The 13,626-nt window shown below is 43.1% G+C and overlaps 1 protein-coding gene across 5 annotated transcripts in view; it reads right to left on the bottom strand.

Annotated features, from left to right (window-relative positions):
- The window catches only part of Sytl2 (synaptotagmin like 2), a 96,836-nt gene that overhangs the window by 31,534 nt on the left and 51,676 nt on the right, over window positions 1-13,626 (bottom strand). For all 5 annotated transcript variants that reach the window (XM_041640126.1, XM_041640191.1, XM_041640548.1 and 2 more), the window contains 3 exons: window positions 6,480-6,561; window positions 5,131-5,245; window positions 1,953-2,753 (listed from right to left, as the gene is read on the bottom strand). In XM_041640126.1, the coding sequence (XP_041496060.1) occupies window positions 1,953-2,753; window positions 5,131-5,245; window positions 6,480-6,561 (998 nt within the window). The remainder of the gene's footprint in view (window positions 1-1,952; window positions 2,754-5,130; window positions 5,246-6,479; window positions 6,562-13,626) is intronic.

Below are 13,626 nucleotides of genomic sequence, written 5' to 3'. Positions count from 1 at the left end.
TATAAAATGACAAGTTAACAAAAGTTGATGTTGATCAGCAATATCACAGACGAGAATTTTTAAAATTTTGTGTGTGATTCTTAAGTATTTTACATATAAAGTTGTTACATCAAGAATTAAGAATAGTTCTTTTAAAATATTTCCATCTTTCATTTCTTTGTGTTGTTTTTCATTGTAAAATTACAATGAGTCTTGGTTGCATCAAAGCTCACAGCTAAAGCCAAGCCCCTATGAATCACATGTCTGAAGGATTCTTTGATGGCCCCAGAACCTTCTTGTATATGTTATTTCAGTAATCAAACGGCAAAAAGAGCTCTTAGTGAATGGGCACACTAAGCGCTCTCTGAATCTAGTAGAGCTAGGAGCCAATCAAAAGAGCTATGCTGACAGTATTTTCTTCCAAAAACGTAAATAATCAATCACGATTTTAAAATTTGGCAGGACCGATACTTAAATACAAAATTACAAAGACATTCTGTGAAGAGGCAGATGTAGTTTGAAAACAAGGAAAGCCTTATTATTTCCTCCATATAAATTACAACAAAGGAAAATATTATCCCCCAAGTTTTTTTTCATGCTTAAGATAAACATTTAAGTCAGTGGTTCTCAACCTGAAGGTCATGACCACCATGGGAGTTGCATAGCGGATATCCTGCACATCAGATATTTATATTACAATCAGAAGCAAAATCACAATTATGAAGTAGCAACTTGACGGTTGGGGGATTACTCCAATATGAGAAACTGTATTAAAGGGTTGCAACATTAGGAAGGTTGAGAACCACTGGTTTAAGTAAAAGCCACCTGATTATTTGCTAATGTTTGGTCTATCGTTAGTAACTGCTTTTCACATGAATTCTCTCATCACTTGAAGAAGCACTTTTGTTACTTTTTATAAAAGAAGTTCTGTAATATTCAAATAATTTAAACATGCAAAGAGCTTTGTCTCCTAAAGAGCAGCGAACTGTAGGGCTAAGCTAAGCTAAGCTGAACTACTTCAGAATTAACCTAATACTAAGAGAGAGGTAACTGAATTAGAAACCTGATTATTGCTATTTTAAAATTTTATGGCATTAAAAACTTATTTTAGGATTGAATGAAGGTTTATTTAAGATGGGAGAAAGTGCCGGGCGGTGGTGGCGCACGCCTTTAATCCCAGCACTCGGGAGGCAGAGGCAGGCGGATCTCTGTGAGTTCGAGACCAGCCTGGTCTACAAGAGCTAATTCCAGGACAGGCTCCAAAACCACAGAGAAATCCTGTCTCAAAAAACAAAACAAAACAAAACAAAAAAAGATGGGAGAAAGTGCACAACATTATATTTCCAATTTGTTTTTCAGGGTCCAAGAAAGTGGTAATTACTTAGAAGGGACCTGAGAAGGTAGTTGGAAGGATATTCCCTCAAAAGGACTCAGAGTCTGGTTTTTCAGCCTAATGGCAGGTGAATAATAATATATTTACTCTACACAAACATACTAGAATTCATTTAGTTCTTACCATCTATATAACTTTTATTTAACTCAAAACTTTGCCATTTGTACAAGTGATTGGTTTGATTTTGTCTTTTCGACACAGGCTCTCTCTATTACGCAGCTGTGGATGTCCTGGAACTCTCTACGTAGACCAGGCTCACCTCAACTCACTGAGATTCTCCTGCTTCAGTCTCCTGAGTATTGTGACTAAAGGCCTGAGTCACCACACCTGGCTGATTTCATCATCATCATCATCATCATCATTATCATTGGATCAAATGTAAGGGAACTCATATTAAATATAAGTTAGGCACTGTGCTATTCTGGTTCTTTTGGCAACATCACCAAATCCATGTACCACAGCAGCTTTTTTAATTCTAGCTGGGATGCTTAAAGAATACCTTGGTCTTCTACAGGGATAACTGGTCTGGGTATCTCAAGCTATGGGGACAGCTTTTGTAACCCGCAACGATAACCCTTACCCGCAGGGCTTTTGGACAACTCTGATTCCAGTCTTGTTAGCGATGGTGATTTATCTTGGTAATCATTGATGATGGGTGAATTCTCAACAGGCTGTGGTCTTGTGGGTTGAAAGTCGGAGTGACAAGGGAACCCATCACTTGGAAGAGACCCAAAAGACGTTGGCTGGTGTGTTTCCCTTTCTGAAACACTTGGGCTTGACGCTGACTGATAAGGAGACAAAGGTTTCCTGTGGGAGGGCTTTTGGTGATCTTGAAACTTGTCTAGGCCCCCAGCATCTTCTGTTCCATTTTGCAAACTGTCAGACTCTAAAACAGTGAACTCTCCTACTTCCTGGCCAAGAACAGGTCTAGGACCCTGAGGAAGTTCATCCTTCACAGCAGAGAATCTCACATGTTTGAATGGCTCCAGCAAGTTTGTGGGCGAGTCATCTTCTAAAGACGGCTCCTTCTCGGAAATCCTCTCGTGGATGGTTAGGCCAGGGGATAGGCTTCTGCTCTTTTGATCAAAGCTGTAATTTAGGCGGAGAGTTTCTGAGTCCGTACTGCTGGAGCTGGAGTTGCGCTTTAGGATCCCCCTTGGCGCCCCTTTCGCGTTCAGGGAGTCCCTCCTTTGTCTAGGAAAAGACTGGTCATCATCTGTCTTGAGGTCCTTCGGTTTGTAGAGCAATTTTCTGGCCTTCGGGATTGGAGGTTTGATTTGAGACCCATTTTCAGGTGCCAGGGACATGGGTTGTATTGCTTTCTCTACCTTTTGACTTGAATCTGGGATATAAGTCTTTTCTTTTGATTTTGACAATTCATCTGAAAATCAAAACATATTAAGACCTATATTAAGTGGAGAGGAACTACACTTTAAAGCAGCACTAAGTTTAGTCTGTATTCAGCAAGCACTATGGAAACAGTAAAGACAACAAAAGAAGCTGTATAATCGCAGACCTCATGAGGGGAGCAGGCACAGGCTCGTAAGTTGGTACACAGATGATGTTTACAGTAGCAATGTTATTTAGTGATACAACAATGGCGAAAACACAGCATTGCACATCTGTCCAAAGCTGTGGAATATAGAATACCAAGAACGAACCCTTGATGTGAACTATTGACTGTGGATAACAGAGATGTCACAAAGTAGTTCATCTGTGCGGTAGTTTAAATGTCTGGTTCCCTCTTGGTGGAACTGTTTGGGAAGGATTAGGAGGTGTGGCCTTGTTAGAGGAGGTGTGTCGTCACTGAGTAGACTTTGAGGTTTCAAAGCCCCCCCCCCCTTCCCAGTTAGCTTTCTCTCTCCCTGCTGTCTACTTTCCAATAAGATATAAGCTCTCAGCTACTATTCCAGCACCATGTCTGCTGCTGTGTTCCCGCCATGACGGTCATGGACTCACCATCTGAAACTGTAAGCAAACCCCCAAATTAAATGGTTTCTTTTATAAGTTGCCTTGGTCATGGTGTCTCTTCACAGCAATAGAAAAGTAAACGTACTTCTATAGTCATCAAAAGCCTACCACACTGGTGGCAGATGCTAATCATGACAGAGGCTCTGCATGTGTAGGATAGGGTGTGTATAGATACTCTATATACTGCTGTTCAGAATTGTTGTGAAAACAGTTTTATCATCTTTTAAAACTGATACATGAAAGCTGGTAAGATGGTTCGGAGGGTAAAGGCATTTTCCACTCATTGTCAAACTGAATTCAATCCTACAAAACCCATAAAAAAGTAGACAGAGAGAACCAAGTCCACAGCGTTGCCCTCTGATCTCCACAGGTGTGTCATGGCATGCGTGCACACACACATATACATGCACATACAGAGGATATGAACATAGAAGGGGCACTGCCTGAGAGCATATAGGGAGAGGTTCAAAGATAAAGCAGACAAAGGCTAAAAAACAACGGAGAAATAGGAAGAAAAGCAAAAAAAATGTCACTTTTTTTTTTATGTGGAATCTAGGGGTGTGTGTGACAAGAAACTGAAAGGGGTTTATTTACATCTGTAGGAGGACTAACAAAGAGAGGGAGGGATGAGAGATAGTAGTGGGGAAGAATACAAGCAAGTCACTATGGTATATATGTATAAAATGTCACATCAGGATCCATTATTTTGTATGTGAAAAAAATTACTGGAAATATTGCTGTGCTTTATGTGCTTTGAGATATTTTACAATGATTATAAAAACTTTTAAAATAGAGTTTTCAGGGTCTAGAAAGATGACTCAGCAGTTCAGAACCCTTGCTGCTCTTACGGAGGATCTGGGTTCAAACCCCAGCACGCACATGGTGGCTCAGAACCATCTGTAACTCCAGGTCCCAGGGAATCTGATACCTTCTTCTGAATTCTGAGGGCACTAAGCATGCATAAAACAATCTAAAAACAGTCTTCAAAAAAATCCTCAAAGGAGGCTGAAGACAAAACACAAACACAGCCTTTCAAAATCATATATTAAAACAGTAAAAAGTAATTCTATGTTTAAAATTAGAATCCCAATATCCAAATTAACATCTTCTCAAAAAAGTTTGAAAAGTGAACAGCTAAAAGGTCCCAGTGAGTTTTCCCTACATTTGTGTGTACTATAAAGTGTACCTGAGGGGAACTTATTAAGGTGGGCTAATCGAAGGCCCCGGATCACTGTCCAACTGCTTCTCATCATAGGCTAATTTTTAGTGAGTGGCATCTTCTTAGAGCTGCTTTTGAAGGGACAGAATTATCTGGCATTTCCTCTTCTTGGCCCGTAAAATTCCATAAGTGACCAGCTTAAATCCGCCCAACGACACACTGGATGAAATACTTCTGAGCAGCAAGCCTTATCATTTCTTCCTGGGGGTAACTTTAAATTTGTTTTTCAGCCTCTTTGAATTTCAGACAGAAAACTGGACCAGCACATGGCAGACTTGCCAGAAACCCTGTTCTGTGAAAAGACTACACGCCTCTGGTCTGAATTTTTCCCATGTCACTGATGAGGGAACTCAGAGCACAGAGGTCACGAAACAATTGACAGCCCCGGGGCTGGAATGCATACACATCCAGTTCCTAAGATCTAGACCAAGGACGCAGCCGCAGAAGAAAGCCATCAGGACTTCTCGCATTCTCTAGGGAGTTATTTTAGTGAAAGGAACTCTGAGTATTTCCCCCAGTCCACGGATAACAAAGATAAAAATAGCTAGTCCAGAAAAATAATATTTACCCTCTTTTGAGTTCTGAAATAAAGCAGCTTTTCCAGTTTTTGACTGTTCATTTTTGGTTTGTGGCGGTGAGTGATCTTCTGGCAGCTCAGAGTTGTTAAATGGATTCTTCCTTTGCTGGGGAAAAATAATGTTTATTAAACTTGGTTTAAATGTCATAATAGCAGCCCAGCACTAGCGAATGCCTAAGATCTCGCATATTTGATAGCTTTAAACAGCCCAATCTATTATCTGGCATGTTTGGGGCCAGGGAAACTGTTTAATTTGGTTAGCATAAAATTAGTGTATGTCATACAAAAGCAGAGATACAATTATATAAAGTATACACATTACCAAAGTCCTTTGAAATTGGATCAGAAGCACATTTCATTGATAAAGAGCAAAGACTTGGCCAAGGGCAAGTTTCCGTAATCAGGTCACATACCCACCAGGGCTCTTCCCACCACACTCGTTGCTATACTAGATTACAGCTGTCTGCAATGACCTCCATCATCGTGAAGTGCTTGGCAGTTGTTCTGGCCAATCCTAACATGGCAGCAAAGGTATAAGTACAGGCAGACCGGGTTTGTTGTTGTTTTGAAGCAGGGCCTTCCTACACAGTCTGTAGAGTGGCTTAGGGTTCACACGTTTCCTGACACTGATTTTTCATATTAATGCAAGACCTATTCGCAATGATTACTGTTTGCTGTTTTGCAAATTGGCAATTTCGTACAAGAAGCTATGTCGAAAAGTAAAGACTATGGTAGAACTAACAAGCCGCGTTTAGTAGCCTAAGAATGGCAGCACCATACAGGCTTTCTACTTTTTACTGTCTGAGACAGGGTCTCCCTGCCTAGCCCTGACGGGCCTAGAACTAACTCTCTGGACTACGCCGGCCTGGCACTCACAGAGATCCCTACTGTCTCTGCTCTCCTCCATCCCAAAGTCTGGGATTAAATGTTAGGTCACCACCTGGCTATTTTGAAAGCAATGTTAAGGTTTGATTATGTGTCTGTTCTTGGGGGTATATGACCATGCACGTGGCCACAGAGACCAGAGGCATTGGATCTCCATGTAGCTGGAGTTGGGAAACTCATGTCCTGTGAAAGAGCAGTAAACCTTTTAAACACTTAGGCCATCTCTCCAGTCCTTAGACACTTAACTCTCAAGGACAAAAAGACATCTGGGTCTTTAGCAGCACCAACATAATTATCAACTTTATCCACCACAGGAGGGACTTCTTACATTAAATAACCAAATTAAGTACACAAAATGAATCACAAAATTCTTTGTGTTTGTTTTGCTTTGCTATGATGAGGAAAATGGCATTCCTGCCAATCATGAGAATTTTAAACATCTAGGCTCAGTCTACCTTGGGCAGAGACACAGCTGGATTCCTTGTATTTTGCTGGGACATATCACTCACAACGGAAGCTGGATCCACCACACTGGAACTGCAAAAGAAACAATTGTTCAGAGAATAAAACCTCACTCCGGAGGAAGCATAGATCATGGCTTCACTGTCAAGGGCTTTTAAAGCAGGAGAAGGAAGGGAGTTTATAAGATCCAGCCACCAGGAAGGGAGAAGAAACTGGGGTCCGGCCATGATAAGGTATAAAAACAAAGGAAATGATGGAGCAAAAGATGTGATTGCATCATAAGAAAGGACAAAAAGGACCATCTGTTAGGACCCTTGAAGATATCCAAGGTACAAACACACAAGAGGTTCGCCATTTAAACTTGCAAAAATGAACCCATTTCACACTTAAATTTAAGGTCAGATACAGATGGATGAAATAAAGTCACAAAATCCTGATTCCATAGCAGAGTTTCCCCTAATGCATATGGGACATAGCAGAAGCAAACGCTCAATAGAACAAAGCAACCTGGCCAAGAGACAGTATGACCAGGTCAGATAGCTGGACACAAAGACTGATGTGTTGTGGCAATTCCCTATGACCTTCCAATCCAAATGTTAATAGGTGCAGTCGTACACAGACACAGAGACAAATGCAAGGGCATTGAGAAGTGGCTGAGGAGATGTCTGTGGCTGGTTTAAAGAGCAGAGGATTCTCTAAAGCCTGATGCACTATCCAGAGGCAGGGCAGTCCCAAGGTAAAAGTCAAATGCAGTCACAGCAAATAGTGAGTTGATCAGGTCATTCCCTTGGCTATAAGTAAGAAGAAAAGTAGGTCGCAGAATCCCGGGAGAGGAAGAAAATCAGCTTGCTGAGAAAGACCGCTCCAGGAGCCTCGCCTTAGACATAAAAGATGAAGTCACTGTTGGCTGGAACCACAGTTCCTTTGTTAATCTCCACCAACTCTAAGTGACATCAGAGTCAAGAGCTTGGAAAAATCCTCTGAAGGTGATGGCTTCTCACCACGTGGCCGAGGAACAGAAAGCCCAGCAAGGAGACATTTCACCCTGGAGCCATGGAACCTCGCCCAAGATTACTGCCACTAAACCCCATGGCTGGATACTTCATGCTTTCCAGTTCTTATTTCTGTATTTGAACTGCTATGTTTTTTTTTTTTTCACAGCAAGTCCCCGGAAACCGTTAATCTCTTAAGGAAGCCATTCTCTTCCTTCCATCACCTTCTCTACTGATCCAAAGGTAAAGTAGGGCAGATGAGGTGTCATTTCCAGCTTGAGCGCATGAATGCAAAAAAAGGGAAGGGAGGGTTGTATGAAACAGAAAACAAGAAAAGACATTATAATGGAACCACAATTTGGACAGAGAGTCCTTACAGGAAATCTATCCCTGCACTAGATAAATGCAAAGTCAAATCAAGTTGTGCAGCAGCAAAGTATCAAAAACAAGCATGGCCACCAAGTGAACCTGGTGTCCACACAGTGAAGGCCAACAGCTCAGAACCAGTAAGCCATTTCTTTCCAGTGCCAGTTTTGGAGGCCAGTAGGGGAAACGGAGCCAACTACCCGGCACTAGTGCAGTCCTGGATCTTGGAGGAGAAGCTACAGCTGCCGCTGTGTCAATCAATCCCTAACTGTGTTCCTAGCATTTGTTCTCATACCCCAAGGTAAGTGCATTCATCCATCAGGAAGCAAAGTTCTTTGCAACACTGACCATTACAGGAAACCATACCAGGTCAAAATTTAGTGTCTACAACACAACTCCCACATCAGTGATCAGGGATCATTGTAGAAGAAGGGGCATACAGACTGTAAGAGACTGAGAGGGGCTTGCTATGAGATTCTGTCTCCTAGAAACGTCAGATATGATACCCATGAAGTCTCACCAGCATTGATGCCTAAACACGTGCTGAACAAGAACAGCACCAATAGACATGATAGCATGGACGAGGGAAAGCCCATCCCTACAAAGTCTGCCCTACACAAAGTACTACAGGCAGCCAAGGAATGCTGAGAGCAAGGGGCATAGGCTTCCCCAGGGAAGAGTACACCAATTAGTTATCCGATACTGAATGGTCAGCCCTGAAAACTTACACATACAGGTAACATTAAACAGTATGAACAGGTGTATTTATGTGTTTAGGAACACAGGCACATATGTAACAATTGAAAAAGAGGTCATGAATTTGAAAGAGAGCAAAGGAGGTTACATTGGAGGGTTGTGAGGGAGGAAAGGGGAAAGTAAATGTGATTATATTATAATCTGAAAAATGTTTTGAAATTACTTATAAAAAGAGCCAGTGGGTACTATGATGAACTGTATAGAGCAGATGCCTGGCTCAGAATAAATGAGCTCCCTTAGTAAGTAAAGCAGCGGGATAATCAGAGGACCTGAGCCAATCACAGAGGTTAGGGCTCCTCAAGGGACAGTCATGGTTTCCTGCCATCTTGCTCCTTCCCACTCCCTAACTCCAAAGCAGAGCTTGATACTATATGCCCTCCACACCTGGAAATTCAGCTCCTATGCCCCCAGGCTCCAGGGGCCCAAACTGCACATTGTGATTGTCCTCACTAGAGATGAAACCTGTCTCTCCCTTACAGAAGTCTGCTCCAGGGTTCTCGAGTAGAACAAAGTGGTTGGCCTAATCATGTGACTCTTAGCTGTTTCCACTCAACCCCCCACCTCATTGTCTGCTGACATCAGTACTGTCATATTCAAGTCCAATCTAAACTGCCCCTCCCATCACGACACTTTTTATTAGTCCTTTGGATTGAGAATTTGCTTTCTGCCTGGCACTGCTTGCTATCACGACAGCAGATCTTTACAAAGAAGCAGTATCTTTCCTCTGGAAATAGTTCTTTATGGCCAGATATTTCGTCCTTAGAATCCCACTCCTTCCAGAGGGAGGTAGATTGCATCATAAAAATAAAAGATGCTCAATATATTCTATATGACAAGACTGTGTGTGTGTGTGTGTGTGTGTGTGTGTGTGTGTGTGTTTGAGACAGTGTCTCACTGTGTATCCCTGGCTGTCCTGGAACTCTCTGTGTAGACCAGGCTGGTCTTGCACTCACAATCCACCTGCCTCTGCCTCCCAAGTGCTAGATTTAAAGGTATGCACCACCACACCGAGTTGCACGATAAGATTTTTTAAAAGGGAAGAGCCTGTGCTCTGTAACTTCTTTCCCACATTCTCCAAAAAGGACCTGGGATATCAGAAGTCACACTAAGGCAGAGTAAGATGACTAAAACACTAGATGTCAATACTGTTCTAGAACCAGAAGGAAATTCTCCAAGTAATTATTTTTATGTTTTTAAAAAATTATTTTGATCTCCTTCAGGGCTGTTAAGTTTGTTGGAGGCTGCCGCTGTGTCTCTCCCCAATAGTCTGGCTCTAGGCTCAGCATGTTGCGGTATTCCATGGCGCTTCAACAAATAAACAGGAAGAAATGACCCAGAGGAAAAAGAAACGGGGTGAATTAGAAAACATACTTTAAGCCTTTCAAGTCAGCAGTACTTTCGTGAGCACACACACTTCTTGAGACACTACAGACCCCTGAGCACAAGTGTTCCCATCCAAGCAGGAGGCACTTGGAAGCGCCTAGAGCATTTTTATTACCATAACCGACTGGAACAAATCTAAAGATCCGATAAGATTAGATATCCTCTTGAGAGCTCAACAGAAATGATATTGTGAGCCAGACATCTTAAAAATGAAATTAATCCTTATTACCGGATTTCCTATCAATTCTCAAATGCGTTGTCCCACTTACTGGCTCAACCCCATCTTCCTCCAGGGCAAGCTTGTAGCTTCCACTGACCCTGTTACTGGGGGTCCTAGCAAATAGCCGATTCTTCTGGTAGAGCACGCTAGACAGATATAACAAAAGCCTTCCGGGAAAGAGGTCATTGGTATAAAAAGCCATGCTATTTCAGAGGCCAAGATGAAGTCGGGATTTATTGGTTCTTGTTCCACAGAGGGCAAGAAGGAGGCTGGTAATAGAGTAAGCATGAGTGATTGACTGGTATTGAAGTGGCATTTTGGTTCCCTACGCTGATACACAAAAAGAGCATCTAATTCCTCCCATACCAACAGTAAATGGGATGCTGGGAAGTTAACCTCCTCATTTTCCCACCATTTCAGGAAAAAATACGGCAGCATCAGGGAATGAAATAGCATGGTGAAGAGTTTAGTTTCTGGAAAGGTGCCCCAGAGAGGTTTTAGCTAGCGGACAGTACACATCCTGACAGCGGCCAGCCTCCCTCCTGCGCCATGCCTTCCTGATTTCCATCCCCAATGCTCCAATCCCGGGGTTCTGTTAATTGGGGAGAGCATTCCAAGCCTTCTCCACCTTTCTCTGGTCACCAGTGATTGAGAACCCACGCATCCAAACAACCCATCCACTTTGTCTTATCGGACATCTCTGCATCCTTACCAGCACCACAGTGTCTGTCTAGCTGACTCAGAGTGGTCTCATGTTCGACCCTCTCTCCATTCCACTTCTCAAGAAAGAAATTCTTGAAGCAAAGTGTTGGGATCTGGAGGCTGCTGGTTCCATTTTGACTTTTTTTCTTTCCATTTCTTTCTTTCTTTTTCTTTTTTATTACTTACTCCCTGGAGTCCAAACCAATCCATTTGTTCATTAATTTATTTCCTGATTTGTTTTTTGTCCATCTCTTCCCTCACCATTTATTCTTTATTTATCCATTCATGATCTTACTAACTATTCTCTTTTACTCCTCCATTCGCTCACCTTCCCACTCTTATATATTCTAACTCTTTCTCTGTGGTCTAGATTTGTTGAAGTATTTCCCTGGATCTCATGAAGTCACTGACTTCTATTCATAACATTTAATTTTTAGGTCCCTTTCTTACCAAGGCACTGAGGTAACCAGGACCCTCCTGACTAGTTTGGTTGAAGACTCCGAGCCTTATGAGGATGCTCATCACAAAGTAACTCATAACTTTTAGAAGCCATCAGTCCTAATAAGTTTTCTACTAGAGCTTACATAGTACCCAGCACACAGGGAACAAATGTCTGATCCCTGCCTGGCTAGACCTCCTTTGTGCTACATCGCAGCCGGGGACCACCTGGCCTACCTGTCAGGATGGCACAGATACCTTTGGGTCCACATTTCAGGAAGGTGATGGTTAAAAAAAAAACAAACGAAAGAATTGAAACTTCCAAGTACATAGGCTAAGTCCTTGGGGAATAGTAAAGTATTCTTTATTATCTAATTCGTGTTACAGCCTTTCGTGAGAAAAGATGGCACTCCCAGGCATCTGTACGGTGTGTGACAGAGAAGAGGAGAAGGGACAAAATGGAGAAAGGACTGGAAGCTGACAATGCACCCGGGTGAGTATCGATATTTTAGATGTTTCTGCCACCCTCTCTGCCATTCCAGAGATAAAACAATAGAGGCTACCAGAGGGTAAGTCTCGAACAGTGCTATCAAAGGAACAGACACGCAGAGGCAGATTAAAGGTCCATCCTTTTTAGGTTCATCCAGGCCAAAGAAGCACCATAGCAGAGACATCAAAGGCCTGGTCAGTAAATGCCTCTTAGACTCTCCATGGTACCCAGGGTTTCATACTTGCTTCTCAGATAACAAAGGGTGGTTTCCCATGCCAGACAAGATGTGCTGCAGTTCATTGTGGGTAGCCACCTGACACAGAGGGAAGAGATCCCTGGTCTGCATTCCGTAAGCCCCACATTGACTAAGCCACGTTCTACAGCCTTTTGTGCACATGCTCAATGAGGACTTTAGGAGGGTATACGATACGTTATCAGTGTGGGGTTCATGGACCAGTGGCAATCCATAAAGTGTTTATCACTGATCCGTGGTGATGTAAGTACAGGGATTAAGAGCATATGCGAAGGACCATTTCCAGCCCTTTGTCAGGATGCTCAGTAGACAATGATCTGTGTGCTGTTTTTCCCTTCTGTATTCATTTCTGTGTTTCACAGAAGGCATCAGCCTGAGACATCTAAAAATCTAAGTGTAAAGCAAAATGAAGCAGGTCCTCTGTCTTAGTTTATGAAGTTCAGCAGAGACCATCCGGCTAAGCTAGTGATCAGGACTATAGCTGCTGGCTACCAGATTTCTGTCCGCTGCCCTCAGGGACCAGTGTTCTCTGTTTATAAACCTTCCTGCCTTTCCCAGCACTGCAGCTGTAAACAACGGTGAGTTCAGAAGGAACGGCGGTGGCTGCCCATGTCTGACTGCTTGCCGATCACCCATAGCATTTTAATTTATAGGCGAGCCCCCCACGGTCTCATGGCTATAACCCAATGAAAGACCTTGCCACCATGCCTACCTAAGAAACTGCACTATCCAGCCTCATATCCCCCCAGTTTTCATTCCTGGCTAAGAAAATATTGACAGGTGTTGAGTCATTCGATAGCAAACAACTTCGTCTAGAAGGACGGGCCCCAAAACACACTTAACACACCCAGTTCGCAAAGGTTATGAAAGCATAAGTGAGAAGCATTGCAGGAGATTGATACCAAGAGAAATGGCGGCCTCTGACACGGAAAGGGGGAAGTCAAAAATAACTCCTTGTACAGCTGACTGATTACCACCCGAGCCACGCCTCCCAGAACCGGCCTTCACTGAGCAAAGCATTTGCTTGATACGACGAACAGCTGTGTGCTTGCCTTCCCAACCACACAGTCCGTGTAATATAATAGTGTAATTGTAATGCTACCCGGAAGTTGCCCATTTCTGTTCTTCCTGAGAAATGCTAACCAGTTCCCACACTGAATTTCAGTTAACCTCACAACATCCTAGTAAGACAATCCCGGTCTGGTTTACAGATATGATCAAAAGGAGTCACACAGAAGACAGTGCATATTCAAATCCCAGATGTTATATTAGCCTGGAAGGAAGGAAGGCTGAGGAATGCCCACCAGCCTGGGGGGCGGAGGGGCGGGCATGAGGAAGCCGAGTCGGGCACCGTTGCCTCTCAAGTTCTTTGAGATGGAATGAGAGCCTGGGGGGTTAGATGGGAAGTCTGGGCTTGCTCAAACTGTGAACTGAGGTGTTTGCCTCTGAGTCTGCAATGTGTCTTCTTGCCTCTTCTACAGAGGTGTTTGTTCCCCCTGCTGGTTAATGCCCCGTGCTCCTTAGCCCCTATCACGCACAG

Source organism: Microtus oregoni, unplaced genomic scaffold (genome assembly GCF_018167655.1).
Source record: "Microtus oregoni isolate MIOR12 unplaced genomic scaffold, Mior012 000000F_ref0000247, whole genome shotgun sequence".
Taxonomy (NCBI): Eukaryota; Metazoa; Chordata; class Mammalia; order Rodentia; family Cricetidae; genus Microtus; species Microtus oregoni.
This window is presented reverse-complemented; position numbering and strand designations above follow the sequence as displayed.